The sequence below is a fragment of the Ipomoea nil genome, unplaced genomic scaffold, assembly GCF_001879475.1.
Source record: "Ipomoea nil cultivar Tokyo-kokei standard unplaced genomic scaffold, Asagao_1.1 scaffold3016, whole genome shotgun sequence".
NCBI classification, from domain to species: domain Eukaryota; kingdom Viridiplantae; phylum Streptophyta; class Magnoliopsida; order Solanales; family Convolvulaceae; genus Ipomoea; species Ipomoea nil.
In genome coordinates this window covers 2,287,885-2,315,884 of record NW_017619444.1, presented here as the reverse complement: position 1 = coordinate 2,315,884, position 28,000 = coordinate 2,287,885, and the positions used below count along the sequence as shown (strand labels likewise).

Sequence of the window (28,000 nt, the reverse complement as noted above, 5' to 3'; positions counted from 1 at the left end):
TCTCAAGTCAGTAACTAACACTAGTGTGATAATAATGCATACTGTATCTATCTTCATAAAATTTTCTGAGCCTTTTGTGATCAATGATTGTTCAGATCAAACTTCTTGAAGCTTGGGGTGACTTGGAAAGGCAGCACTTATTTGCAATCTCCATAAGTTTTGATTTTTCACATTCTCTTACATCTTATTGATTATTGATGCTCCCTTGGTGGATTTTGGTACCTTATTTTGGTGCTCAATTGTGCAGACTCAACATGATGAATTGGAGGCTAAGTTTCTTGAAGAGAGAGCAACACTTGAAGCCAAGTATCATATGCTTTATCAACCACTATATACAAAGGTTTGTAAGGCTCTTTTACATATTATTGTTATACATCTGTTGTTCCATTGGCTTGTAATTCTCTGTCTCAAATTCATAATGAAGTGAAAAAATAAAACGTGCAGAGATATGAAATAGTGAATGGTATAGTTGAAGGTGAGAAAGCTGAAGCAGTGTCTATGGACCAAGAAGATCAATGACAAAACCGTAAAGAAAGGAGTTCTACATTTCTGGCTTACTGCTATTAAGAATAATGAACTGTTAGCTGAAGAGGCAGCAGCAGCGAGGACTTTCAAGCCAACGGCAGCGAGCAGGTCCGTCTTTATTTTATTTTATCCGGAAGAATCCTGCATTCAGATCACAGTTTCATGAGATGCGTGCCAAAATAGGAGTAGACCCTCTTGCCTCAAACAAGGGTTTTTTGGGTGGAGCTCCTATGAATTGGTGACTTCTATTATGAACTTGGTTAGTTACATACCTAAAGATTATCTTTGTTTATCATGAATGTGACATCGCTCATTTCTTGTTTTCAATGTTGTTTGAGATATGAACTGTAACATTGCCCTACCTACCTGTCTAGTCACGGGTACAAATTATTGATATTTGTTTGGCAACAAGGCCTCATAATGGAGGTTTGTTAAGCTTGGAGGAGCTATGTAAAATTCTTGCTCAGAAAAGGAAGGGTGCTCGTGAAACTGTGTCCGAGGATGACTGTTTGCGTGCTATAAGCAAGCTGAAGGTATTATCACACATTATTCTACTGGACATACTAACTTTGCTTTTGCATGCTTCTTTTATGGGGTTAACTGCATACCTTTGCTGACTGTTGGTCCTTAGGCTGCAAGGCTGTTCATAAACATGCTTCATGGTTCATGGTTCATGATCAGTGTGACAGAGTATTTAGATAGTTTTTCAAACTTGACCACATTTGCATATGGAAAAATGGATGTAAAGATGAAATGATACAGTAGCATCCCTTCTCATTTTTTTTCCCCTTCTTTTGTGCATGTTTACATTTCTGGGAATTGGGATGGCTTACTGGAACATTTTCTTTATTTCCACTCTGCTAGATTATTTCCCTAATTATAGATGAATAGATGATTAACTGACAGCCCCTTTTTTAGATAAGTAGGAGTCTAGTACTTTTTGTGTGTTCGCTTGCTTGTTTTCATGACTAAGTTATATGATGGTCTGACACCTAGAAGTTAGGTGAAAAAAATTGAGTCCTATCCTACAAGTTATTGCCTTTTGGTATCTAAATTTGGCTTAAAACTTAATACATCATCTTCCTGGTATTGTGTTCTTCTTGAAGTTTTATCATCAATGCAAACTCGCTTGGATGCTGAAACAATTGGTACAAAACCTTATTAGCATGCATGTGTAACTAATATTTTGACAAATGTATTTTTGATGGTGAAACAATGGCTACACCTTGATTTAAATGATTGATTAATGTTAGATTTCCATAAATTGTTAATTGTATTGTAGAATTTAATATTGTGGTGCTGAAATTTGTATAATTGTAACAAGTTTAATTTATTTGATATTTGTAGAATTTTAAATTTTATTTTTTTTGTTAGTAGTAAATCCTACCGACCACTTTTTATTTTTTCTTTGTAAATCTTACCGACCACCGGTGGATGGTAATTCCGACCAATTACCCGACTACACAGTGGTAGGAAATATGCTCTCCCTATCCGACAACTAGTAGTTCCGACGTCTTTAAAAAGAAGCCGGTATTTCCGACCACCTTGAGTAGTTGTCGGTAACAGCGAGGGCTTTTTTTCCGAACCCATTAAGTGGTCGGTAAGTTGGTCAGAAACTGCATTTTCGACCAGAAATCTCCCTTTTCCGACCATTTTTTGGTGGTCGAAAAAATGCAGATTTCCAGCAGTGCCTAGTGGCTTTAGCTTCCACCCACTTCGAAACATAATCAACCGCAAGTAAAATATAGACAAAACCAAAAGATACAGGAAATGGGCCCATAAAATCAATGCCCCAAACATCAAAGACCTCACAAAATAGGACCAGAGTTTGTGGCATTTCATTTCTTCGGGATAAATTACCTGACTTTTGACAAGCATCACAACACTTGCAAAATGAGTATGAATCTTTAAACAAAGTTGGCCAATAAAACCCAGACTCCAACACCTTCCTTGCTGTTCTCTTAGCACCAAAGTGGCCTCCACAAGCATAAGAATGACGAAAGGTAAGGATTGAAGCAATTTCATCATCAGGTACACACCGCCTTACCACTTGGCCAGCACAATGTTTCCAAAGGTACGGTTCATCCCATACATAGTACTTGGCATTACTCCTGATTTTATCTTTCTGTGCCTTAGAGGAATCAAAAGGAAATTTGTTAGCAACCAAAAAGTTGACTATGTTAGCATACCAAGGTAAAACCACAGTTGCAGCCAATAGGTGTTCATCAGGGAATGCTTCTCGCAGTGGAGGTTCAGGTTTAATGTGTACCAACCGACTCAAATGATCGGCCACAAGATTTTCTGACCCCTTCTTATCTTTGATCTCCACATCAAACTCACTTAAGAGGAGTATCCATCTTATTAATCGTGGTTTGGCTTCCTGCTTTTGCATCAAGTAGCGAAGAGCTGCATGGTCAGAATAAACTATAACTTTTGTGCCCAGCAAATAAGACCTAAATTTTTCTAAAGCAAAAACAATGGCTAAAAGTTCTTTCTCTGTAGTAGAATAGTTTTTCTGAGCATCATTTAAAGTCCTAGAAGCATAATAAATAACGTGGGAAGATTTCCCGATCTTTTGGCCCAACACAGCCCCAACTGCGTGATCACTTGCATCACACATAATCTCAAATGGGTAGTCCCAGTTAGGTGGCTGAATGATCGGCGCAGATGTCAACAACTCTTTCAATTCGTCAAATGCTCCTTTACACTCTTTGTCAAACTCAAAGGATGTCTCTTTCTGCAACAGTTTGCTTAAAGGTAAGGCTATTTTCGAGAAGTTTTTGATAAACCTTCGATAAAAACCTGCATGTCCAAGAAAAGAGCGGACTTCCCGCACATTAGTGGGATACGGCGGAGATTCAATAATATCAACCTTGCCTTTATCAACCTCAATCCCACTAGACGAAATAACATGCCCTAAGACATTACCTTGTTCAACCATAAAATGACATTTTTCAGAATTTAACACAAGATTACTCTCTATACATCTTTTCAAAATAAGCGAAAGGTTATGTAAGCAGGTATCAAAAGAGTCACCATAAACTGTAAAATCATCCATGAAAACTTCAATCATATGCCCTACATAATCAGAAAATATACTAACCATACACCTTTGAAAGGTACCTGGGGCATTACAGAGGCCAAACGGCATGCGTCGATATGCAAAAGTGCCAAAGGGACATGTAAAAGTCGTTTTTTCCTGGTCTTCCGGAGCAATTGCAATCTGGAAATAACCTGAATAACCATCAAGAAAACAAAAATAAGAGCGACCAGCTAACCTTTCTAACATTTGGTCAATAAACGGTAAGGGGAAGTGATCTTTTCTTGTAACAGCATTCAACTTCCTATAATCTATACAAACTCGCCACCCATTTTGAATACGAGTGGGGACCAGTTCATCATTTTGGTTTTTGACAACCGTAATCCCTGTTTTCTTAGGAACCACTTGAGTTGGGCTAACCCATTTGCTGTGTGAAATTGGATAGATTATCCTAGCCCCAAGGAGTTTGATGACCTCTTCCTTGACTACTTCCATCATGGGCGGGTTTAGCCTTCTTTGTGGTTGACGAGATGGTTCTGCTCTTTCATCTAGAAGGATTCGGTGCATGCAAGTGGATGGACTTATCCCTTTGATGTCTGCAATTGTCCACCCAATGGTAGTTTTGTGTTCTTTTAGCACTTGGACAAGTTTTTCCTCTTCTATTGCAGACAGTTTAGTTGAAATTATGACTGACAATGTTTAATTTTCTCCTAAGAAAGCATATTTAAGGTGTTCAGGAAGGGGTTTCAATGCGGGGATCGGTGCTTGCACAACAGATGGTAACAATTTTTCACTAGAAGCAGGTAAAGCCATATAAGAAACATTACTTTGTTGGCGCAATTTAGGACAATGATTCAATGATGCAATAACTTCTCGTAAATTGTCACTCATAGCAAATTCATCATTTTCAAGGTTTTCACAAATAACAACTTCCAATTTATCTTCAACATTAAATTCAAAAACTTCTTCAACCAATGAATCAATAATATCAACAGAACAAGCAACACAATCACCTCTAGGGTATTTCATAGCATTATAAATATTGAACGTAACAACATTACCATCAAATTCCATAGTAAGTGTGCCACTATGAATATCAATTTTTGTTTTTGCAGTTTTTAAAAATGGTCTTCCTAACATAATAGGTGCAGAATGATCATTATTTTCCATATCTAGCACATAGAATCAGTAGGGAAGATTAAATTATTAACTTTCAACAATGCATCTTCAATTACACCCCTAGGATATGCAGTAGACCTATCGGCCAATTGGATAATTACACTAGTTTTATTCAAAGGTCCAAGTTTTAAAGACGCATACACAGAATATGGCATAACATTAATAGATGCTCCTAAGTCTAACATGGCTTTCTCAAGTTTAGTATCGCCTATCATACAAGGAATAGTAAACATACCTGGATCCTTGCATTTTTCAGGAAGCTTGCTTTGAATCACAGCAGAAACATTCTTGCCCATTAGCACTTTCTCACCCTTTGATGACCTTTGTTTCCTTTTTGTTGTACACAACTCCTTTAAGAACTTAGCATATCTAGGAACTTGTTTTATTGCATCAAGTAGCGGAATATTCACTTCACAATTTTTGAAAGTTTCATATAACTCTTCATCTTTCGTTCCTTTTATAGATTCTGACAAAGCTTGAGGGAATGGGGGAACTGGTTCATAATCAGAAAGGTTGGGAGACTTAGCTTGAGATTTTTCATTGTTGTTAGTTCCCTCTTTTTCTTGGTTCACTGATGGGGTAGCAACCGCAGGCCCTTCAATTTCCTTACCACTTCTCAACACAATTGCACTTGCATTTTCTCTTGGATTAACCACCGTTTGCGAGGGTAGTTTGCCAGAACTCTGTGATTCCAACCGACTTACCGTAGTCGCTAGTTGACCCATCTGTCTTTCCAGGTTCTGAATACTAGCCTTCGTTTCTTGAATACTAGCTCTTGTTTATTGTTGAAATTGTTGTGTTTCCTGCTGAAACTGTAAAGTGTTAGTAGCAATGGATTTAACAATTTCTTCTAAATTCATACCTGAGCTAGAGCTTTGGATTGGTTGTTGTTTGGAAGGAAATGGTTGTCTATACTGCTGAAAATTGGGACGATTCTGAACAAACTGGTTTCCTTGTGAGTTCCCATAACTAAGGTTTGGGTGATCCCTCCATCCAAGATTATATTTGTTAGAAAATGGATCATAATTACCTTGAGGTTGCCCAGGAAAACCTCCAGCCATGTTAACTTGTTCAGTAGGTTCTTCTTGAAGAGTTGGGCAGGCATCAGTTTGGTGCCCAACTACCGAGCAAATTCCACATGCTTTTACAGATTGCACATTGCCGACAGCTAATTGACGAACAAGAGTAGTTAAACCAGTAATTTGTTGCTCAAGAGCAGAAATATTTACCTCATTCACTTGCTTAGACGGTTGGACAAGCCTATTGCCAAATTGTTGAGAATTTGTAGCCATGTTTGCAATTAGAGTTCTCGCAGCGTCCGGTGTCTTGTCAACTAAAGCACCACCGCTCGCGGCATCAATCATGCTCCTATCAGCCGGAAAAAGTCCTTCATAAAAGTATTGAATGAGTAATTGATCACTGTTTTGATGGTGTGGGCAGCTTGCACATAACTTTTTGAAACGCTCCCAATATTCATACAATGACTCTCCATTGTTTTGCCGTATACCACATATTTCCTTTCTAATGTTGGCCGCCCTTGAAGCTGGGAAATATTTTTCAAGGAACATTGTCTTCAAGTTGTTCCATGTGGTGATGCTCCCAGAAGGTAGATAGTATAGCCAATCCTTCGCTGAATCTTTCAAAGAAAAGGGAAAGGCTCTTAACTTGATTTGTTCTTCAGTAACCCCAGTGGGTTTCATACTTGAACACACCACATGGAATTCCTTTAAGTGCTTGTGAGGATCTTCACCTGCAAGTCCATGAAAAGAAGGCAAAAGATGAATTAATCCAGATTTTAATTCAAATTGGACATTAGCATCCAGAGCAGGGAAATTGATGCATAAAGGTTGGTGATCTAAATTTGGTTCTCCAAGCTCTTTTAAAGTCCGATTCTGAGCCATGAGTTCCTCTTCTAAATTAGAATTGGTAGAATCGGTAGCCAGATCACTAAACTCCAATTTGCTCAAAGCTTGTTTCCTCCACCTGCGTACAGTTCTTTCAATTTCTGGATTGTATGACGGGACTTCTTTGTTAGCAGATCGAGTTATAGGCATAAACCGTTAAAGATAGTGCAGCAATTATGTAAAAGTAACAAAAGAAAAGATTTTTTAAAATTTTTTTTTTTGGGACAAATGAAAAACAAATAAACAAATAACAAAATAAATAAATAAACACAAAATAAGCTAGAAAATCTCCCCGGCAACGGCGCCAAAATTTGGTGAGCTGTCGTAGACTTCCAAATTAAAACCTTACAAACGTAGTAGCGGGAGTAAGGATCGATCCCACGAGGAGTAACTAGTTTAACTTTTGTGCTCAAATTAAAGGTAGGGGGGGGGGGGGGGGTTTGGAATATATCGAGAATAAAGATAAAATAAAAGAGAATTTAAATAAACAAGAAATTTAATTGAACGAATAAAGCAATGAAAATAATATATCGAAAACACTTATAATAGGAGACCTTGGTTAGTAAAGATCCACCACCGGAATTCAACACTGATCATTGATTAATAAAGTAATTAATATGCAATTGAATATTTGTCGTGAAATTATTTCATTTCTGTTTTCCCTTAGTTGTAGGTAAGTAAAGCACAAGCGGTTTAATTACCCCTAACTACTAAATAATCTAAGACAAGCGCTATAGATTTAATTTAATAGTAGGAATAGGAACTAGGAAAACCGACAAACTAAATAAAACAAGCACAAGCGGTTGCATTTAATTTAGGAAAATATTCTACCCGAGACCAATTATCACTAAGCCGTCAATAATTAACCTCAGTTGCTACTGAATATTAGAATAATTTGTAGCACAACATTATCTAATATAGCAAATAATTATATCAAATAAATAACTAGTAGGCCTCCCTAGAAATTAAATGATACAACTATTCAAATAATTTAAAAGAATATTTAATACTCAAAATGCATAAAAACATATATATAATAAAGTTAAATAAATAACCTTACAGCGTTATGAACTCCGGGGCTTCAATTCACTAAACCAACTAGAAATTAGCCACAAATGGATATTGATAACAACTTCAACGAATACTATAGAGGAGGGAAGAATGAATCAAGCATGAACATTTTAAAATAGAAATCTTCCACTATTTATATACTTTCCAAAATCAACCTAAGCTATTTTCTATCGTCCATTTTCCTCCTTTTGCGCTGAGCCACGAAATCATCTGAAGTTGCTGCTTGTTCTCGCGCCAATAATCAGTCGACGAAGCTTTCTTTCGTTGCTACCTGGCCTCACATTCTTTAGGTGGAATTAAAACAAAACATTAGTTAGTATTTGCTAAAGGCTGGGCCACTTAAATAATATATAATATATAGATATATATATAATGCGTGTATATATATATATATATATATATATATATATATATATATATCTTACTATATAAAAAAGCCACACACCTTGGGATACACAATTCAGTCAAAAATTCCTGCTCAAACAAATATATAGTTAATTAATTAATAATTAATTAATTTTTTATTTTCAGCCATACATAGATACCGGCGGGCGGCGACGGTTCATTTACCAAAAAAATAATTATTTCATTTTCAGCCTAATAAATGGCGTAGAAACGATTCGTTTCTTAAAGTTCACTACCGATGGGTTTCAACTGTTTTGCTAAACAATTATAAATACATCACTTTGTCTTCAATACAAACTCTACCAATCCTAAAAACAATCAGAAAGAACGGCTGCCAATATAAAAAAGAGAATGAACACTAGGTTATGCCCGCGGTTGTTAGAGAATTTGAAGTTCCTGAACAGATGTTTTTCATAAATGAAGTCTATAAAAGTTATCTTCCATGATCATGAGGTAAGATTTAAATAAGAATTAAGATTTATTAGAATGTAATCAGTATTGTTATATTTATTTTGTTTTTTTATTATTATTAAACTTCCAACATTTTTTAGGGAACATTCTTTCATGCTCATATTCCTAAAGAACATGTTGAAAAGATCCTTAATTGGTTGAAGGTAGAGTGTATGAGGTTAAAAATTTCTAAATATTTGATATGAAGGAATAGTATGTGGTTTTTGAGACAGTATATTGTGATTGTGATGAAAGGCAGACTCATGTGGAATGTTTTGGATAATTATGCCTTAATGACATTGTTTTTATTAATTTTTCAATGTGATATGCATTGTTGGATTTGTTTGTGTGGGTTTTATATTATTTGCTTTACTTTATAACTTATTCATTTTTCAATCATTACAAATTTTTTGTGAATGATTGCAGTTTACAATTGTAAAACTCAATTAAATTGGTAGTGTTCAGTACAATGATTTTCTAACTGAATGAATGATATTTGTAGTTAAATTTTCTGTATGATATTTGCAAGGCATTCTATTGCTGTTAGGAAAATCATAAATGACCGTTGCATGGTGGATGCCCATTGCCCTTATTTGCTGGATAAGGATAGGACCTAACCTCACAGCTTGCCTTAAATTAAGGAAACAGAGGAAGGTTTGGATGAGGTAACAATTTGAAATGATTTTTTTCTCACTAACATATTAGTTGATGTTGGTTAATGAATGTATATATTATTCTATATCTAGCAGATTTTGAATTTTGACCTGTATTTATATACATTTTGTATATAAACAGGAGTTCATATATGAAGATGAGGCAGAGTCCAATGGCAGAAATTGAACCTGGACAAGTGAAGAGAAGCCGACTGAATGAATTCTCCTCGATCTACACTGAGCTCCAAGAAAAAAGAGACCCCATTGTTAAGATTGAAAAAGGAGTAGATGAACATTTGAAAGTTTTTTATTTCTGTTTGGGTTGTGCTCCTCTGATTAAGACAGTTAATTTTATGCATGGGTTTTTTTTTTCCTAATTGTGATTCTAATTTTTTTTGTTGTGGTCCTCTTACAGAGACAGTAAATGCCATGGTTTTCATTTTTTTGTTGTCTATTGGTGGTTGTTTTGGGCTATGCTAGACTCTTGAAGAGAGTTGGTGCCTTGCAGGGCATACTTTACTCTTAAGTATTAATTGTTTTAAGTTGTATTTTATAGATATGTTTTTCCCTGCTATCGGTTTTCCTGTGTTACTTAGTTGTATTAATGAATAATACTTATTTTAGATTATGATTCTGTGATCATGTGTTTGATGATCACAGACACATATTTACAGAATACAATTTTTTTAAACAAAATTTTTCAGGGTCATGATTTAGGCTGCATGTGTATTGATGGACCATTGGCTGCTTATGAAGATACAACTAGAAGTTAGTTAACACATTTCTGTAAAGAGTTAGAATTAGGTATTTCGAATGTTTCTCTGTAGTAAAGTTTGATCATTTCAGAGTTGTGGGTGGTTCTCATGTAACATGATATGTTATTGATGTAATATTAATGAATTCATTATTAAAGACTTTAAATAACAACTATAGGAGGCAATATCATGTTATTAATGTAATAGTACTGACTATACTATCTAGAAAGAGGTATGAACATAACCGAAAGCAGGCATAGTGCGATTTAGAGTAAGCATAGAGAAGCCCTATATTTGTATTCAATTTGAACAAGAACACATAGAATTCTAGAGTTAGCAATTGTTGAGAGATATAGTGATTTTGCACTAACGAGCAAGCAGTGGATGAAGAAAGAAATGAGAAATGAACCATGCTTGGCATTTCTATCGTTTTCTATGCTTCAATTCATTCATCATAAAGGTTACGTGGGTATATCACTAAAATCAAATCTTTTTTTACTTATTTTTGTTGCGTGTTGTTTTTTATTTTTTTCCATCATTTTTTTTTCTTTTGTTATTTATAATTGTATATTGTATATAAAGTAATAATATTATGCAATATATATATGGTGGTATGTGGCTGCGTCTAGAGTTAGCAAATCCTAAGGGTCTAAAAAATCTAATTTGTAATGATAAGAGTTGTACTTCAACGTAACTATTAATGTTGTTTATCAAGAAATTTTTAATAATTTATAATAAAAGGCAAATTTTGGAAGTTAATATTTCTTTTGTTGGTGGTGCAATCATATATTCAGTCCGGTTGTTTATTACAATAACATTCTAAACTAAAATATAATTTGTAGATCGTGCATCGCACGGGTACAATGCTAGTATATATATATAGTAGTACGTAATGTATATATGTCTATATAAGTATAGTACGTAATATGTATTATATTTTATATATATATATTTAATATTATATATAAAAAGAACTAATTATAAGACAATATTAAATAACTAATGCAAAATTATTATAAAGATGTACCTAAAATATGGGTGTAAAATATGCCTATCACCATTATTATTATCAGAATTCAAATAGTAGATAAAAACAATCCTAAACTAGAATAATATTAATAAAGATACTTATAACAATAATAAATAAAATAGATATAAAATTAATCAATTATTGTAAATTAACTATAAAAAGATTATTAAAAATAACACTAAAAATAATGTTTATCAAATTCCTAGAACGATTCTCAAAACATCAAACGAGACCCATACACGTCAAACGGGGTACAACGGGACACGGGGAAACATCAAACGGGGGAAAATACCACGCCCCGTACCCACTTTCCAGCGGGTGGAGGACCACCCGCCAGCTACCTGCTGGCGGGCAGCCATGATTCCAGCGGGTCTGCCCGCTGGAGTTAGGCACGCCGGGCAGCGGGTAGGTGGTGGGCGGTCATCCCCGCACCTACCCCCCACTGGTACGCAGACGACTTTTTGGTCCCGGGATCTCTTGTGGAACCCGAAACCATGTCCAGACACATCCCAACCATGTCCCACGGATTCAATTAACGAAATTAAATCAAGAATCGTTCCAAATACATTCTAACTCGACTCCTAAAATGCCAAGATTCCACATTTATTATATAACGGTTCAGGAGCATCCGGAACCTCAAGAACATCAAGAAATCTATATGCAAAGCCCTAAAGACATTCTAGGCTAGACTCAACACCCGATCATGCACAATCCTATCCAAATATACCAAGAACATCACAACAACAGAATTCACGATATAAACCCTAATGACAAGCTCTAGACATAATTAAAATACGAGCTCACACATATACTCAATCACTATATCAAGAACATCAAGATTATCACATAAACGCAATATAAACACTAGGCAAGGCTCTATCAAGACTCAATCACAGAATTACACAAACGATTATCAAAGGAGCCAATGAATAAGATATAGCAAGGAAAATAGGTTTTGTAAGACATGGGTTACCTCTTAGCCTTAATTAATCCTCCCTTGGCTATTAAGGTTCTTCTCTAAGATTTCCATCTGATTGATCTCCCTAGGCCTGGTGGTGGGGAATCTCTTGGGAATAATTTCGTGTAATATAACTATGGGTGGTAAGGGTTCTAATGGCTTTCTAGTCCCCTATTTATAGAGTTAGGAATCCTATTCAGAGTCTGAATAGTAAAGACCTACTTTCTATTCCTAACAGGTATATATGTCTAGGATTCCTAATTAGAATCTGAGTAGTAAATGCCCACTTTCTTTATTCCAAATAGACTTAAAGTCCTTATTCTAAACAAGGGTCCACAGTCCTTCATGGACCACATTAATTAATTAAGGGATCCTGGCCAGATTAAATTCTTTTTAACTATTCATTAACAGAATTAATTAAATAATTAATCCGGGATTATAGTCCGTAACACGGGGTGTTACAGCCTAGGTTTGGGAATGCTTGAGTGGGCTAATCCAGAGTGTAGGGAGATTCTGTAAAGGGTTTAGCATCACCACCAAGGGTACAACATCACTGATCGTTTGGCTGGGTGTGGTAGGGAGGTGTGGGAGTGGGGAAAAAATTGAGCAGTAGAGAGGTGAAGGTGATTAAGGAATGTACAGCTAGTATATGATTCGTCTAAGAGGGGCAACGGATGAGGAGGGGGTTCGTGAGTTTGGAGAAGTAAGGGGAAAGTACGTACTTGGCTTTAGTTCGAAACTACGACGTTCGATGGAGACAAAGAGCTAAGGAATTTTGGTATTAGGGGGGGGGGGGGGGGATACTAATACTAGATATTTTCATAATGCAGTAAATAATAGGAGGCGAAATAGGCTGAGGGGATTGAGGGATTCTAGAGGTGGATGGGTGATGGATGAGGCTGGAATGGGTAATATTATGCTGGAATATTTTTCGGGGTTGTATGAGTTAGGGGTGGGTGATATGAGACCGGTCTTGGAGTGTGTGGATCGAAGGATAACGGATGAGCAAAATGCAGCTTTGCTTCGTTCTCCATGCACCCGGATAGGTCTCCGGAGCCCGATGGCTTGTCTCAAGCTTTCTATCAGATTCATTGGGATGTCCTGGGTGATGAGGTAGTACACTTTTGCTAATCTTTTCTTACATCTGGCCAATTTACCTGTTTCTATTAATGATACCCATATTTTGTTGATCCCAAAGATAAAAAATCCTGAGTACATGACTAATCTTCGCCCCTTTTCTTTGTGTAATGTTATCCATCGTATCTTGGGAAAAGTGTTCGTAAATAGGCTTAGGGGTTTGTTGGACATTATTATTTCTCTTGCTCAGAGTGCGTTTATTCTTTGGAGGTCTATTATAGATAATGTTTTAATTGCTTTTGAGTCTCATCCCGCACTAAATAAACACTAGGGGAGTGGGAGTGGTTTTGGTGCTTTAAAAGTTGATATGAGCAAAACATATGACCGAGTTGAGTGGGAATTTCTGTGGCAGGTTTGGAAAAAATGGGTTTCAGTGGGTGGTGCGTAGGGTTGATCCGTGAGTGTGTTTCCACTGTTCGGTATTGGGTTTTGGTAGATGGGAATGAATGAGGGCCTATTGATCCCACGAGAGGCTTGAGACAAGGAGATCCTTTATCACCTTGTTTGTTTATCCTTATTGGTGAGTGTCTGAGTACTTTGCTGTCTAATTAGGAGAGGGACGGGTGTTGCATGGGGTGAGAGTGGCAAGAAATGCATCGGCAATATCTCATCTTTTTTTTTTTTTTTTGCCGATGATTGTTTGTTCTTCTTCCGGGCAAACAATTTAGAGGCGGGGGTTTTGAGGGATATTCTTAAGGAATATAGGAAGGCTAGTGGACAAAAGGTTAATTTGGTGAAAACTGCTATTGTCTTTGGTAGGAATGTTCAGAGGGAGGATAAGGATGCTGTTTGTGAGGTATTGGGGGTGCATGAACAACAGGGTAGGGAGAAATATCTAGGGCTCCCAGGGTTTATGGGTCGAAAAAAGAAAGAGATTCTGTGATATATTAGGGATAAGGTGAGAGCAAGGATTATGTTTTGGGGTAATAGGTTCTTGTCTAGAGCCGGGAGGGAAGTGCTTTTGAAAACTATTCTCCAAAATATTCCTAATTAGCTATGAATGTCTTTTTGTTGCCAAAGGGTCTTTCTGGGGAAATTGAGAGACTTATGAACTCTTTTTGGTGGGGTTGTAAGGGAAGAGGGGGGAGGGGAATCCGGTGGGATCTTGGGATGATGTGTGTAAACCTAAGAAGTATGGGGGTTAGAAAGGTGAGGGAGATGAATATGGTCATGTTGGGGAAACAGGGGTGGAATTTCTTAACAAATCTCGATGCATTGGTTTCAAAGGTTTTTAAAGCTCGTTATTTCCCTAAGTGTTCTTTCTTGGAGGCGGGGGCAAGGACTAATCCATCATATGTGTGGACCAGTATTAGAGAAGCTCAAGGGTTGGGGAGGAAGGGGAGTGAGATGGAGGATTGGGGATGGGGGTAAGGTTCGAGTGTGGGGTGAGCCATAGTTACCAGATTCTAATAATCCCTTTGTTACGATTCCTGAGCCTGAATATTTAGACAATCGGTTAGCTCTTTTTTCTGTATTGGGTTTAATCAATGGGATTCTGAGTTAGTGAGGGATGTCTTTAATTATAGAGATTGTCAATAAATTCTTAGTCTTCCGACTGCACCGCGGGGGGGGGGGGGCGGGGGGGGGGGGGGGGGGGAGGGGGAGAGGAGGGGGACTCTATATTTTGGAGCATGGAGGAAAATGAGATCTATTATGTGAGGAGTGCTTATAGGTTAGGTACGGACGTTCAGTCCAATATTGATACAGTGTGTTGGGCGGGGATGTGGAAAATTTTTACTCCGTTTGGAAATATTATTGATGATATCCGGTTCCTTTTAGAACAGCTTGATTCAGTGTCACTTGCGTTTGTAAAGCGAACTTACAATGTTCCGGCCCACACATTAGCTAGGAAAGTTTTATGTAATCCTGAGTGGGATTGGTGGAGTATCTTGATTTTTTACCACGTTTTATTTCTCAGTATGTATCTGCGGACAGTTTGATTGAGTAATGAAAGTTCTGTATTGTTTTTAAAAAAAAAAAAAAAAACCAAGTCAAACAATTAAAATTGGTTAAATAAAACAAAAGTTCATTTATAACTGTTTTTCAAAAACACTAATTATAAATCAAATGTGTAACTTTTACAAGTGAGTGATGACAAAAATAATCACTTTTGTAAACAAATAACGAATTAATTTCACTTTTGGTCCCACAACTTTTGAGGTCTTATCGCTTCTGATGCACAACTTTAAATGTTTTCAATTTTGGTGTCTAATTTTGTTATAGTTATCAGTTTTGGTCATTCCAGCCATTTTGACAGCGAAATATTGCCGAATTTTATATTTTTAGGGGAAAATCATCATCTCAAGGAAATATATTCAATATCTAAACAAAAGAAAAATCATATTAAAGAGAAGAAGGGTTTGCCAATCGTGAGATTCGTGTCTAGTTTCTGCCCATCTTCCCAATTATTCTCATCGATCAAACACCCATAAATTTGATTTTACAATGATTTTATTTAGATATTGTAGATCTTTCATTGGGATGACGATTTTATCCCTAAAAATATAAAATCCGGTAACATTTCACTGTCAATTTGACCAAAGGAACCAAAACTGATAAAATAATAAATTTAGACACCAAAATTGAAAAACTTTAAAATTGTACACTAAAAGTGATAGAACCTCCATAAGACCAAAAGTGAAATTAATTCACAAATAACGATCAATAATTACGATGTATAAACTAAATTTACACTCACCTTATAACTTGAACCAGAAATGCAATTTTTTAATAAATAAAAATCACTCTCAACACACCTCATGGACTTAATCAACTCATCTCATTTTGGCTTCCAACTTAATCATACTATATAATAAAAAAAATATTAAAATAATAACGGACATATATATACTTCGGTCTTTGAGCTCTGAAAGCTTCAAAGACAAAGTAAAGAAGCAAACGAAACAATACAAAATTCACCGCGTTAATAAAAGCGTCAATATCCATCGACATTCTCAGCCGTCCCGTGACCTCCCTCTATAAATACTTATTTCTTTTCCCATTAGCTTATTTTTCCGACTATCAAAACGATTGTGACACATTTTGCGACAGAGAAAATGAGAAACCGATCATCATCATCATCATCGGCGTCGCCGCCTCGTTATACATTTTGCGAAAGGCTATTCGCAGAAACGATCACGACCGTCGAACCGGTGATCAGGAAATGGGACGTTCAGGCCTCCGTCACCATCGCCAGAATATCGTACCTCTTCCGGGACAGTCCGGTGGAGGCGAAGCAGTTCCTCGGCTGCGTCGATGACTTGCAGCGCGTAATGGTGTTCGCCGTTGCGCATTCTTCGGATTCTGAGCTGCTGCTTGTTCGCGCGCAGACTTTGATGCAGATTGCCATGAAGCGGTTGCAGAAGGAGTTCTACACTATTCTGTCTGGGAACCGATATTTTCTCGATCAAGAAACTGTCTCGGCGAGGTCTTCCAGAGCGTCCTCGCAGTCAACTGTTTCAGATTCCGAAGGCGATTCTCCATATCCGCAGGAAGGTGGAGAGGTTCTGGACAAAGTCGCCGGAATTTCAATCTCCGATCCTTCGGTTGCGGATTTGAAAGCCATTGCGACTTGTATGATTGGAGCCGGATATGGAAAGGAATGCGCGAAGGTGTATAACATAATCAGAAAATCAGTTATAGACGAGACGTTGTATCATCTTGGAATTGAGAAATTCAGTTCTTCTCAAATTCAAAAAATGGACTGGGAAATACTGGAGAGGAAGATTTTGAATTGGCAGAGCGGTATCAGAATCGCGGTGAGAACTCTTTTCCTCGGTGAGAGAATTCTCTGCGATGAAGTCTTCTCGGCTTCCGATCACATCAGAGAATCGTGTTTCGCCGAAATCTCTAAAGACGGTGCTATCAATTTGTTCGGTTTCCTTGAATCGGCGGCTAAATATAAGAAGACCTCGATCGAGAAGATGTTTCGCTATTTGGACCTTTACGAGGCGGTTTCGGACCTCTCGCCGGAAATTGAATCGATTTTCAGCTTCGATTCTACTGCGGCCGTGAAGTCTCAGGCTGCAACGTCAGTGTCGAAGTTAGGGGACGCCGTTAGAGCAATGTTGTCGGAGTTTGAGGCGGCGATACAGAAGGATTCCACAAAATCACCTCCAAGCGGCGCAATCCATCCACTGACTCGGTACGTGATGAACTTCCTCGTTTTCCTCGCCGATTACAGCGGCACCGTTTCCGAAATCATAGCAGACTGGCTGCCGTCGTCCCAATCTCCCTTACCGGAGTCGTACTTCTCGAGTCCGTCGTCCATGAACGACGATTCCGGCGCTTCAACCGTCTCCGCGAAGTTCGCGTGGCTCGTTCTCGTTCTCCTCTGCAAGCTAGACAGCAAGGCGCGACATTACCGAGACGTGCCGTTGTCTTACGTCTTCCTAGCCAACAACTTAAACTACGTCGTTTCCAAGGTCCGAAGCTCCAACCTAAGCCTCGTACTTGGATCTGATTGGATTTCCAAACAAGAAGTGAAGGTGAAACAGTTCATAGCAAACTATGAGAGATTGAGTTGATCGAAAGTTGAAATTCAATTGTTTATAATACAAATTAACAGTAAAGGAGTTAAGGAGGAATATGTAATAATATTGATGTACATTTTCATGATATTGTTAAAACAATTTTTTGTTTTCATTTTCACAAGTAAAGAAATCATGCATGCATAAATTGGGTACTTTCCCCGTTTTTTTTTTTTTTTTTTTTTTTTTTTTTAATTTGGGATAAAAAATGAACATTTTTTTGTTGGGTTTAGGGGTGTCAAAGTGGGACAAAGCCCGCGGGTTAGCCCGCACCCGCCTCACAATGGGGCGGGTTAGGGCCGCAAGAAATTAGACTCGCGAAAATGCGGGCCTAACGGGCATGGTCCGCGGAGGGCCAGAGCTCACGCTGGCAAATTCGCACGGGATGCGGGCCGGCCTGCGGGCCTGGCCATAGTTAAAAATAAATAAATAAATTATATATATAATATCTTTTTTTTTTTTTTTAAAAAAAATCATATATATAATATCTTAATTCTTAGGCAATGTGTAGATCTAACTATCAAGAGTACGCAGAAGAGGAGAAATCCAATAATTCAATAATCCTTCGCCAATTCTTAATTCAATAATTCCTAGAGTACGTAGTTTTTCGGTTCTCCCGTCTCCATTCGCCTCCAACTCTATCAAATAATTACTAAAACTAAATCATCAATTCATACATATTTATGAATTACTAAATCGCCTCTAAGTTAAGCAAACATACATATTTATATATGTATTATACACAGACGGGAATTGTAGAGAGAAAATCTGAAGCCGTGAGAGAAATCGAGTGTGCTATTGAACCCTAGCTTTGATCACCCTTCTACAGTTCTGCTGAACGCGCAGTATCGATCCAGTAGATTTGGGCGAGGTTTATGAATTTTATGGAAGTTTCCGGTGCCATATTTCAAGCGGTTTTAACATGTTTATATACTATTTAATGTTTTTTTTTTTTTAAAATTTAAGTGATGGCCTGCGGGCCAGCCCGCGAGACTCGCAAACCCGCATGGGACGGGCTTGGGTTGTATAGTTCTAAGCCCGCAGGCTTCGCGGGTCGGCCCGCCAAAGCCTGCCAAATAAAAAGCCCGCGGTGGGGCGGGCCTAATGAGGCGGGCCGGCCCGTATTGACACCCCTAGTTGGGATACAACCAGAGGATGCCCGATATTACTAGCCCTATCACATGATTTAGTATTAAAATTAGGTCCTCAGTAACAATCGTAATTATATCAATATAACTAGTATTTACATCAGTGCGATACACGGACTGTATTTGTTATAATATAATAATAATAATAATAATAATAATAATAATAATAATAATAATCTATCTATCTATATATATAATAAAGCCACAACTTTTGGTAAATAAAAATAATTTTCAGTTTCCCGCCTAAGGAAAGAATATTCTAGAAAAGAATATATTTATGTATAAGTTTTTATATCTCCAAAGAAAAATTAATGACCAGATATTATTTTTCAACTTTCAAAGAGTCTTTTCAGTTTGAGTTAATTCCAGCCTTGGTCCTCTGACTATTGTGATTTTCCACATTTGATCCTCGACTTTTAATTTGGACAATTTAGACACTTGAGTATTAAAATGTTTCCAATGTTAGTCCTTCCGTTAGAAGCTGGTTAAGTAAATGTTAAATGGAGGGGTAAAACAGTCTTTTTACTTCCTATGAGTTTAATACCTGGTCGTTCTCCTCGGCTGAAATCGGATCTTTGCGTTTTGGATTCACTCGGAGAGGAACCCCTCCTCTTATTCCAGAAATGCAGGAAGCCGGCGACGGAGAGGACAATGACGGCGATTGCGACGAGCTTCAAGGACACCGACTTGGATTGGGAATTACGAGGGATGCTAAGGGTCGCGATGTTCCCGAACTCCAACGTAGCCCTCGACCAGATTTCCCACCTGGCCGTGCCCGACGGCGACACCATGCAGCGCATCACCTGCTACTTCGCCCAGGCCCTCGCGGACAGGGTGCTCCGAACTCTGCCCGGCGTTTACCGGGCCCTCCATTCCACCAAGCTGGCGTCGGCGGCCGGTGATTTCTTCGCACGGAAGGTGTTCTAGTTTCAAGCCTGCCTATAATGCTTCATTCAGGGATTGAAGAACCTCACCAAGTCAGCAACGGAACTAATCCAGGCCATTCAGAAGATTGATGGTGACAATTACCCTGAGGTATACATATACATACTTGGCTTTCTTAAATGTTTGTTGAGTCTATAAGGTTTCTGGATCTCCTATGTTTACTATAATGTTCTGTTTTGGTGTATAGACGTTTTGCCGTATGTTTATCATCAATGCTGGATCTGGATTTAGGCTTCTGTGGAATACTATCAAGTCATTCCTTGACCCCCAAGACCACTGCTAAGATTAATGTAAGCTGATATAATCTGCCTTTCCCAGATAAAGTTCGTCGAATTGTTCCCGTTCTCGAAAGTGGCTTTCCTGGTGGCCAACCAGGCCATCATCGAGGCCATGGAGGGCGAGAAAATGGTGCACATAATCGATGTCCACGCCGCCGACCCAAACCAGTGGCGCGCGCTGCTTCAAGACCTCAGTGCCGGCGTGCACCTCGTGAAAGAGGTGATGGAGCAAATGGGTGGGGTTTTATCCGAGGAGGCAAAGAAATTGGATAATTAACTTTCCAGTTCGTTCTTAAAAAAAAAAAAAAAAAAAAAAAAAAAACTTTCCAATTCATGAACGCCATTGTAGCAAAGCTTGGATTTGAGTTTTAATACGTACAGAGAGGCGTATAGAGAGGAGAATTACGTTTATTATACTCAGAGCATGTTAAATGACTGCTTTACCCTCCATTTAACGTTTGCTTAACTAGCTTCTGACGAAAGACTAACATTGGAAATATTTCAATAGTCAATTGTCTAAATTGTCTAAATTAAAAGTTGAGGACCAATTGTGAAAAATCACGATAGTCGAAGGACTAATGTTGGAATTAACTCTTTTCAGTTTTCAAGGTATGGTTTTAATTTTTAAAAATATTAATATTATTAATATTATTTGTTTACCTTCTTTCATTAAATAATATATATATACCGGCATTTGGGTCTTCAGATTTTGCAGAGCGCGTATGAATGAGGGTCCTTTTGCCGGCAGTGCAGAATTTTGTGTGTGGATACGAAAACCAATTGCATGAGGTGGTGGCTACGATACAGGGAAATGCGTCTGCTTGGAGTCCGAATCTCTGCCAAAAGTGAATCGCGTGTTTCAAGTCCGATTTTGTTATTTAAATTTGGTTTCCGCACTTATGAACGTATTACCTTCCCAAGGAGTGTTGTTTTCTATCGCGTGTACCTTCCCGAGGAATTTGTCTCCCCAATGCTCTTTTCAGTCCTCTTCTGTAAAAAAACAGAGAATTAATTCGGGTGGTTGGACTCCGATTTTTACATTGCATTTCCGAAAATTTAGGTGAGGCGAGAATTGATGGTAGATAGGATGTCTCATTTTTACATTGCATTTCCGAACATCATGTTCCAATTCATTAAAAATTTTGGCTTTTAGAAAAGAAATACTCGGACCGTCTAGGTCCGAGTTATAATTTTTTAATTTGATTTTTTTGTCCTTTATTTTCGTAATTTACCCAACGTAAATAAATTAAATATTTTCGGGTTCAACAAGTAATGTCAGCGAATATGAACTGTCTCTAAAAAAAAAATTTCCAACTTAAAGAAGCAATATCAGCTCATATTCGCTAAAAAATTACAGAAATAATGTTACGAATAGTCATTCATACTGAGGAGTAATCATCTCATACTGATTCACAATAGTAACGCAATCACGGAATCGATTCGTCTAAGAAATGATAAAATGGACTGTCTCTATTCGTCTCGGGTATGACAAATGGACTGTCTCTACAAAAAATTTTACCAACTTAAAGAAGCAATGTCAGCGAATATATTCGCTGAAAAAATATTACGAATAGTCATTCATACTGATGGAGTAGTCATCTCACAATAGTAACGCAAACACGAAATCGATTCGTCTGGGAAATCATAAAAGGACTGTCTGTATTCGTCTCGGGTATGATAAAATAGACTGGCGCCGCATTATGTAAAAAGGTAATACTCGGACCATTGTGGTCCGAGTTTAACCAAAAAAAATTTAATAAATCGGAACATCATGTTCCAATTTATTAAAAAATTTTGCTTTTAGAAAAGAATAACTCGGACCGTCTGGGTCCGAGTTTTAATTTTTAATTTTATAATTAATCGATGCGGCGTTTAATTCCGTCCAACAATTGAAGGCGGACCGTGTAAAACGCCGGTTTTGCCTACGACACATTCGCATCAATGTCATGTCAAGGGTGACCAGAAATAGGCGGTTACGAAAACTAGTGTGGGAAGCTGGTACTGCTGTGACAACGGATCAATTCCTTCAACACATGCATGCAATCCAAATTAAATGGCCGGCTGCATACGCCTATCTTGCCGACATTGATGTCGAGGATGAGTTAGGGAAAAGATTATCAATTGAATAACAGAATTACAGATACATTAATACTCTCAGAGAGAGAGAGAGAGCTATCCTCTAGGCTAGAGACTAGATAACTAACAGATTGTTACATGACTAAGTAATAACATAATAATTAATAACATAATAATAACTTAGTCTAATATCGAGAAGTGGACATTATCTCACGACGATGATCACCGGTACGGCATCATGACAACCAATCCGTCCGAGTCACTAAATAATTCACTAAAGTGTTGTCGGATGTTACCCGTCACGGCAATAGTCCGAATGACTTTTCACAAGTTACGGACTATGTTTGCCGACAGGCGTACTGCGGGAGAGGGGATGCAGCAACACGGCCTGCGATTCACGACAAACATTACCGATGATTTGTCAGCTCGAAACAATGAGGCAAGCGGTGCAAGCGTTCAACGTTTCAATGACGCCCTCGGAATCTATGGTGTTGCCCTAAATACTGGTTATGTTTCCCAAAGTCAACAATATCACTTTCAAGTGAACCTGACGGAACGTACGTGTAACTGCGGCTTGTGGAACGTCAACGGCTTACCTTGTGCACATGTGATTGCAGCATGCAATTACCGAGGGCAAGGATTCGGCCCATTAGTGCCAGAAGTTTACTCGGTTGAAAACTACAAGAACTGTTATGTCGGTAATTTTTATCCCGTAGACGAAAGAATTCAGTGTACCGGTCCAGTTACTTGCCTTCCACCGATTTCTGCTAGGCAACCAAATCAACGAGGCCAACGCCGCACACGTAGGTATCCAAATGAAATGGACTTTGGTTCAAATCGAAGTAGAAGATATAGGTATTGTCGGAGGACAACTCATTCTTCCCCAAACTGTCCTACTTTGAATCATCAATAAAATAATGTTTTGTTTATATTTTTAATTATCCAATTTTTTCATCTAAATTCAAATTATGATATGAAGTATGGAGATTATACATACTGAGCATGAACCTTCTTCTTTTTTAAGAGTCCATTTATTTCCGCAAACAATAAGACGGATGAAAACAAAAAATAATATAATATCAATACATTCTTCCGCATTTATTAAAAACAAATAAAAAAAATAAATTATATCATTACATTCGGACCTCAATGGTCCGAATGTATTAAAAGAACTAAAAAAAAAAAAAAAACAACGGAGGGCCTAAGTCCGATTCTCTATAATAAGAGAATCGGACTCCACTATATCGGTTTTCCTTCTCTGGGATCCAATTATTAATGTACGCAATTCTCGTAACCATCAAACCTATTTTGACCTTTCTTGTTTATGATTCTATGAATGAAGGGTGCGGTCGCCGAACTCACGGCAGCTAGCGCGAGAAGAACTACGCGTAGAGAAAGAAAACAGAGACGAGCCGGGGAGAGAAAGGAGAGAAAGAAAACAAATACGAGCTGGGGAGAGAAATGAGAGAAAGAAAACAGAGACGAGCTGATATGCTAGAACTAGGGAGCAGGTGGAGACGTTGGCGGTCGCCGGTGGCTCTGGTCTGGGCGTCTCACTTCTGGCAGGTAATGTTATTTTTTTCCTGATTTTTGTGATATGCTGTTGTTGTTTTAAATTTCTGATTCAGTCAGGTGAAGAAGGGGGTCTCATTTGAGGATATAATAGCGGGTAAGCCTTTCCCTTTTAATTCTGATGGAATAGTGAATAAATGTGTGAACTTAGATTGCGCACCAACTCATTGTATAAATGGGATTGTATAAATGAGAATAGGAATTTGGGTGTGGCATTGACTGAATCTGAAAAACCTAGCAATAAAAATTCATACCTGCAAACTGTTTGTGAAAATGTCAAGCTGAATTTGGCTCAAGCATAATCCTGTTGGTATCATATCATTTAGTATCAAGTAAATATAAATGTAGAATTATGTACTTCACTTATGCCTGGAAAAGCATATTCCCCTTCTCAGTTTTCAATATCTTTTAATATCCTTTCACCTTTAGGTTACTGCACAGCACAAATTTCACATTTCTTATAAATTTTGAGTTCTTTTGTCTATAGCTGGTGAAGTAAAAAGTATGTAGTTCATATGATGTCTGTAAGGACAAAGATTTGACTTCAAGGGCTGGAACTTATGGATGATGATTGGGAGGATGATGAGGTGAGTTAAGTCTTCACTTTCTATAAAAATGTGGTATGTACCAATCTTTAGTATTGCATTTTCTGACTCTTTATGTTATCTATTTAGGGATTTTTGAGGCAATGAGGCAGAGAGCCCCATTGTGAATGCTAGCCAAGAAAGGACTACCACAAGAACTCTAAGCGATGTAGTTGAGAGATGCTTACGGGATAATTTTCCAGTACACAGTCAAAAAAAGAAGAAACAAGCTACTGTCAAGGTTAAAAAGATTATTTGTGAAGATGAAGTTCTTGAGGATGAATGAACAATTTGAAAGAAACATTTTTTTCAATTTGAAAGAAACATTTTTTTTTCAATTTGAAAGAAACATTTTTTTAACTGTTTTGTTTTGGAGGAAAGTGCTTATACATTGGACTGATTGCTTAATTTCTACATATTTTGGACTCTTGATATTTTTTTAACTGATTAATTTGATGCTTGAATTGCTTAATATATTATCTTTTCTATTTTGTTTGGTTAGACATCATTGTAGAAGACAAGTAGAAGTCAAACACATAGAAGTTTTTTTTTTTTTTTTTTTTTTCAAATAATGATGTATATCATCCCGTTTAATTAAGTTATATTTAAGAATAGATTTGATTGATATAATTAGCATTCTGTAATTTTTTTTATTTTAAAACAATAAAGAGAATTATTTTCATTACAAAAAACTCAGTCTATTTTAAGCCTATTACAAGAGATAGTGGGGTAGAAACAATCATGCATAACAATTACCAGTTACATACTGTCCTAGGTCTTCAACAAAAAAAAAAAAATAATGAACAGGGTAGGAAAACTTACTTTTGTAACTGAGCATTGCATAAACTTAACACTATGTAGCATAACATGTAAATATAATTAAGATCTCATATAACACAATTACTTATTACTCTAAATTCAAAGTAGCACCTTTAATCTAATAAAAACAATAGAGCTTAATATAAGTCCAAGGACAATCAAAAGCATATTGTAATTTAATCTTTCTTTCAATAATTTAATATGTAATTTAATCTTTTTTTTGTACACAACGCTTTATTTTTATTAAAATTGTATTTTTCTCCGTGCATCGCACGGGACAATATCTAGTAATAATAATAATAATAATAATAATAATAATAATAATAATAATAATAATAATAATAATAATAATAATTGATGGGGTGAGAACCCCGGCCCAAGAAAAGAGGCCCAGAAAGAAGGCATGGGCCGAGTCCAGGACTCGGCCCAGGTCCAAAGAGGGAGGCCCAGTTCAGAGCCCGGAAGGACGGCCCAATGCCAAACGGGGACGAGGAGTCGGTCCCGGCCCGGCCCAGGGGAAGACTCGGTCCGGAAAGCCGTTGAGGGAGCCTTCAGAGCAGTCAAGGCAAGGAGCCGTTGAGGCATTAAAAGTCGGACTCGGTCCGCCAGTTACTAGTCAGAGAGAGCCGTTGGCAGAGTCCGTAACATCGCCCAACGGCTCGCACATTGAATGTAATCTTTAAGTCGGCCATCATGAGCCTTTAAGTCAGTAGAGGAGGAGCCACTATAAAAAGGGCTCCTCCACCCTTGTAAGAGGCAGATTTGGAGAACCCGGAGAGGGAAATAGAAGGCACTATTGAGCATCATACTTCACTAAAGATCTAGACTTTTTGTGAAAGGTGTATCCTCCAGCTTAAGGTTGTGTTGGACCTCCTTGGGCCCGAAAACCCAAAAACCATCACTGGCGCCGTCTGTGGGGATCGAACGAAGAGTCGCGTGCCTTCTGAGCAAAGCGGGTCCGAGAGATCATCAAGAAGAGTCCTGGGCGTGGGGAATTGAAAGACTTTACCATGACAGGAAGCCAAGAGCAATTGAGCCAACGCAATGGGCTAGGAGCCGACCTAAGAGATCAATTGAATCGAAGAAGCACCCGAAGCCGGGAAGGCGACGCAACACCACCACCAACACCGCAGGTAAATACACAGCTGACTGCGGTACCACTCACCCCGGATCAACTACACGCAATAGGACGCGCTTTTGCCGAGGCAAGTCGGGGAATACGGGAGCAATCCGCTACTCGGATACCGCAACAAGACCCCCGCCGCCGCGAAGGCCGGACAATCGACAGTCAACCCGCCGGGCGGTGAGTCAACCCGTCCAGTCCGTTCATTCTCGGCTAGGCCCCGGTGTCGAGCGACGGTCGGTGAGAGAACGGCTGGGACGAAGAGAACCCCTCCGCGCTCCGGTAGAAACTCACCGTCGGCAGAGCACACGTGAGCGTAACCGTGCGGGGAAAGGCCGGACGGTGGCTCGCCGCGTGGGGCAGCCCGCCCGAGACCACGATCAACCCGCCGAGTCAGGGGTTGGCGAAAGCGCGGAATCGACAGGAAACCACACCCAAGAGAGGGTCGAAATGGCCAACCTAGACCAAGAGGTGAAAAATCTGAAAGAGCAGGTAGAAGGAAGGACCAAGGCCCCCGGACGAGCACTGCTAACCGCATTACCCTTCTCCGCTGAGATCATGGCCTTTAAGTTACCGGGCGACTTTAAGTTCCCGGAGCAAGCCACGTTCGACGGATCAGGCGACCCGCGAGAACATCTATTGAGTTACCAAGCTAAGATGCAAGTCCTAGGAGTGCAGGATCCGGTCATGTGTCGTGCCTTCTTACCCACGCTGAAGGGGCCCGCCCAAAGGTGGCTTGTAGGTCAGTCCCCAGGGTCGATTCACAGCTTCGAGGAACTGGCAGACCGCTTCATGAGCCACTATGCCGCTAACATCAAGCCACAGAAGGATCTGACACACTTAGGCGACATCCATCAGGATGAAGGCGAGTCCTTGAAAGCCTATCTTGCTCGCTGGCAAAAGGAGATCCAGTCAATAGAAGAAGTGGAGGACCAAACAGCGCTCACCTTCTTCATTGAATCTTTGCGATCCGGACAGCTGTATCGGGACCTAAGGGACAACCGCCCGGCGACGTACGCGGAGGCTATTCAGATGGCCAACAAGAGGGCCAACACAGAGCAGGCCATGAAGCATAAACGGCAGCGCGAGGTCGGTGGGTCTGCCGGCGGAAAAAGGACGCGGGCGGAGACGAGAGAGAGGCGCTCGGATGCAGCCCGGCGACCCGAGGTCAGGCGACCGTATGACCGCCCCGTCGTTCACACCTATCGACCGGTTCCAGAGCGACCGGTCCACGAAGTACAGGCGGTCGCCCCGCCTCCGCCTCCGCCGATTGACGACCTTGCAGTAGACGAGGATACTGGTAAGACTTCTAAATATTGTCGCTATCACAAAACTTATACTCACAGCACGGAAGAATGCTACTATCTAAAGAAGATCATTGAGGGGATCATCCAGCAAGGGACACCGCCCCCTAACCAATGGATGCGAAGGTCGACCAGTCGAGGAGGCGAGGGACCCGCCGCCGACGCAGAAAACAGCCGAGGCAAGCAGCCGGCTTCCGAAGAGGACGAAGCCCAATGGCGCCAGAAGCCGGTCATTAACATGATATTCGGCGGGCCAGAAGGCGGCGATTCCGCGAACACCCGAAAAGCCTGGGCTCGGCAGCTATATGTCGGAACAGTCTATGGTCGAGAAGAGAGCTCCAAAAAGATATGCCGGGAGCCCATCGTGTTCACCGATAAGGACCTGCCAGCCGGGGAAACCCCGTATCGAGATGCGTTGGTCATCGCCATGGACATCAACGATGTGGTCGTTCGCCGAATCCTGGTCGACACCGGGAGCAGCGTCAACGTACTGTACCTGGAGACCTTTACCAAGA

At 39.1% G+C, this 28,000-nt stretch overlaps 2 protein-coding genes across 3 annotated transcripts; both read left to right on the top strand.

Annotated features, from left to right (window-relative positions):
- Positions 1–16,137: 16,137 nt before the first annotated feature.
- Positions 16,138–17,748, top strand: LOC109163238 (exocyst complex component EXO70B1-like). Of its 2 annotated transcripts, XM_019311998.1 has the most exons (2): positions 16,138–16,578; positions 16,624–17,748. In XM_019311998.1, the coding sequence occupies exons 1-2, from the start codon at positions 16,164–16,166 to the stop codon at positions 17,631–17,633; spliced, it is 1,425 nt and encodes a 474-aa protein (XP_019167543.1). In that variant the 5' UTR covers positions 16,138–16,163; the 3' UTR covers positions 17,634–17,748. The 2 variants fall into 2 exon arrangements, with proteins under 2 accessions (XP_019167543.1, XP_019167542.1); XM_019311997.1 differs by having other exon boundaries at positions 16,138–17,748.
- A 1,567-nt stretch (positions 17,749–19,315) lies between these two features.
- LOC109163275 (scarecrow-like protein 3) lies at positions 19,316–20,284 on the top strand. The gene is made up of 3 exons (XM_019312030.1): positions 19,316–19,618; positions 19,742–19,819; positions 20,048–20,284. The coding sequence occupies exons 1-3, from the start codon at positions 19,316–19,318 to the stop codon at positions 20,282–20,284; spliced, it is 618 nt and encodes a 205-aa protein (XP_019167575.1).
- The last annotated feature ends 7,716 nt before the right edge of the window (positions 20,285–28,000 follow it).

Bases quoted from the DNA above. Each gene is read 5' to 3' on its own strand.
- LOC109163238 (XM_019311997.1), top strand. From the start codon at position 16,164: ATGAGAAACCGATCATCATCATCATCATCGGCGTCGCCGCCTCGTTAT.
- LOC109163275 (XM_019312030.1), top strand. From the start codon at position 19,316: ATGAGTTTAATACCTGGTCGTTCTCCTCGGCTGAAATCGGATCTTTGC. The intron at 19,619-19,741 runs GTGCTCCGAACT...TGCTTCATTCAG, and splicing joins CCCAGGCCCTCGCGGACAGG to GGATTGAAGAACCTCACCAA. The intron at 19,820-20,047 runs GTATACATATAC...TGCCTTTCCCAG, and splicing joins ATGGTGACAATTACCCTGAG to ATAAAGTTCGTCGAATTGTT.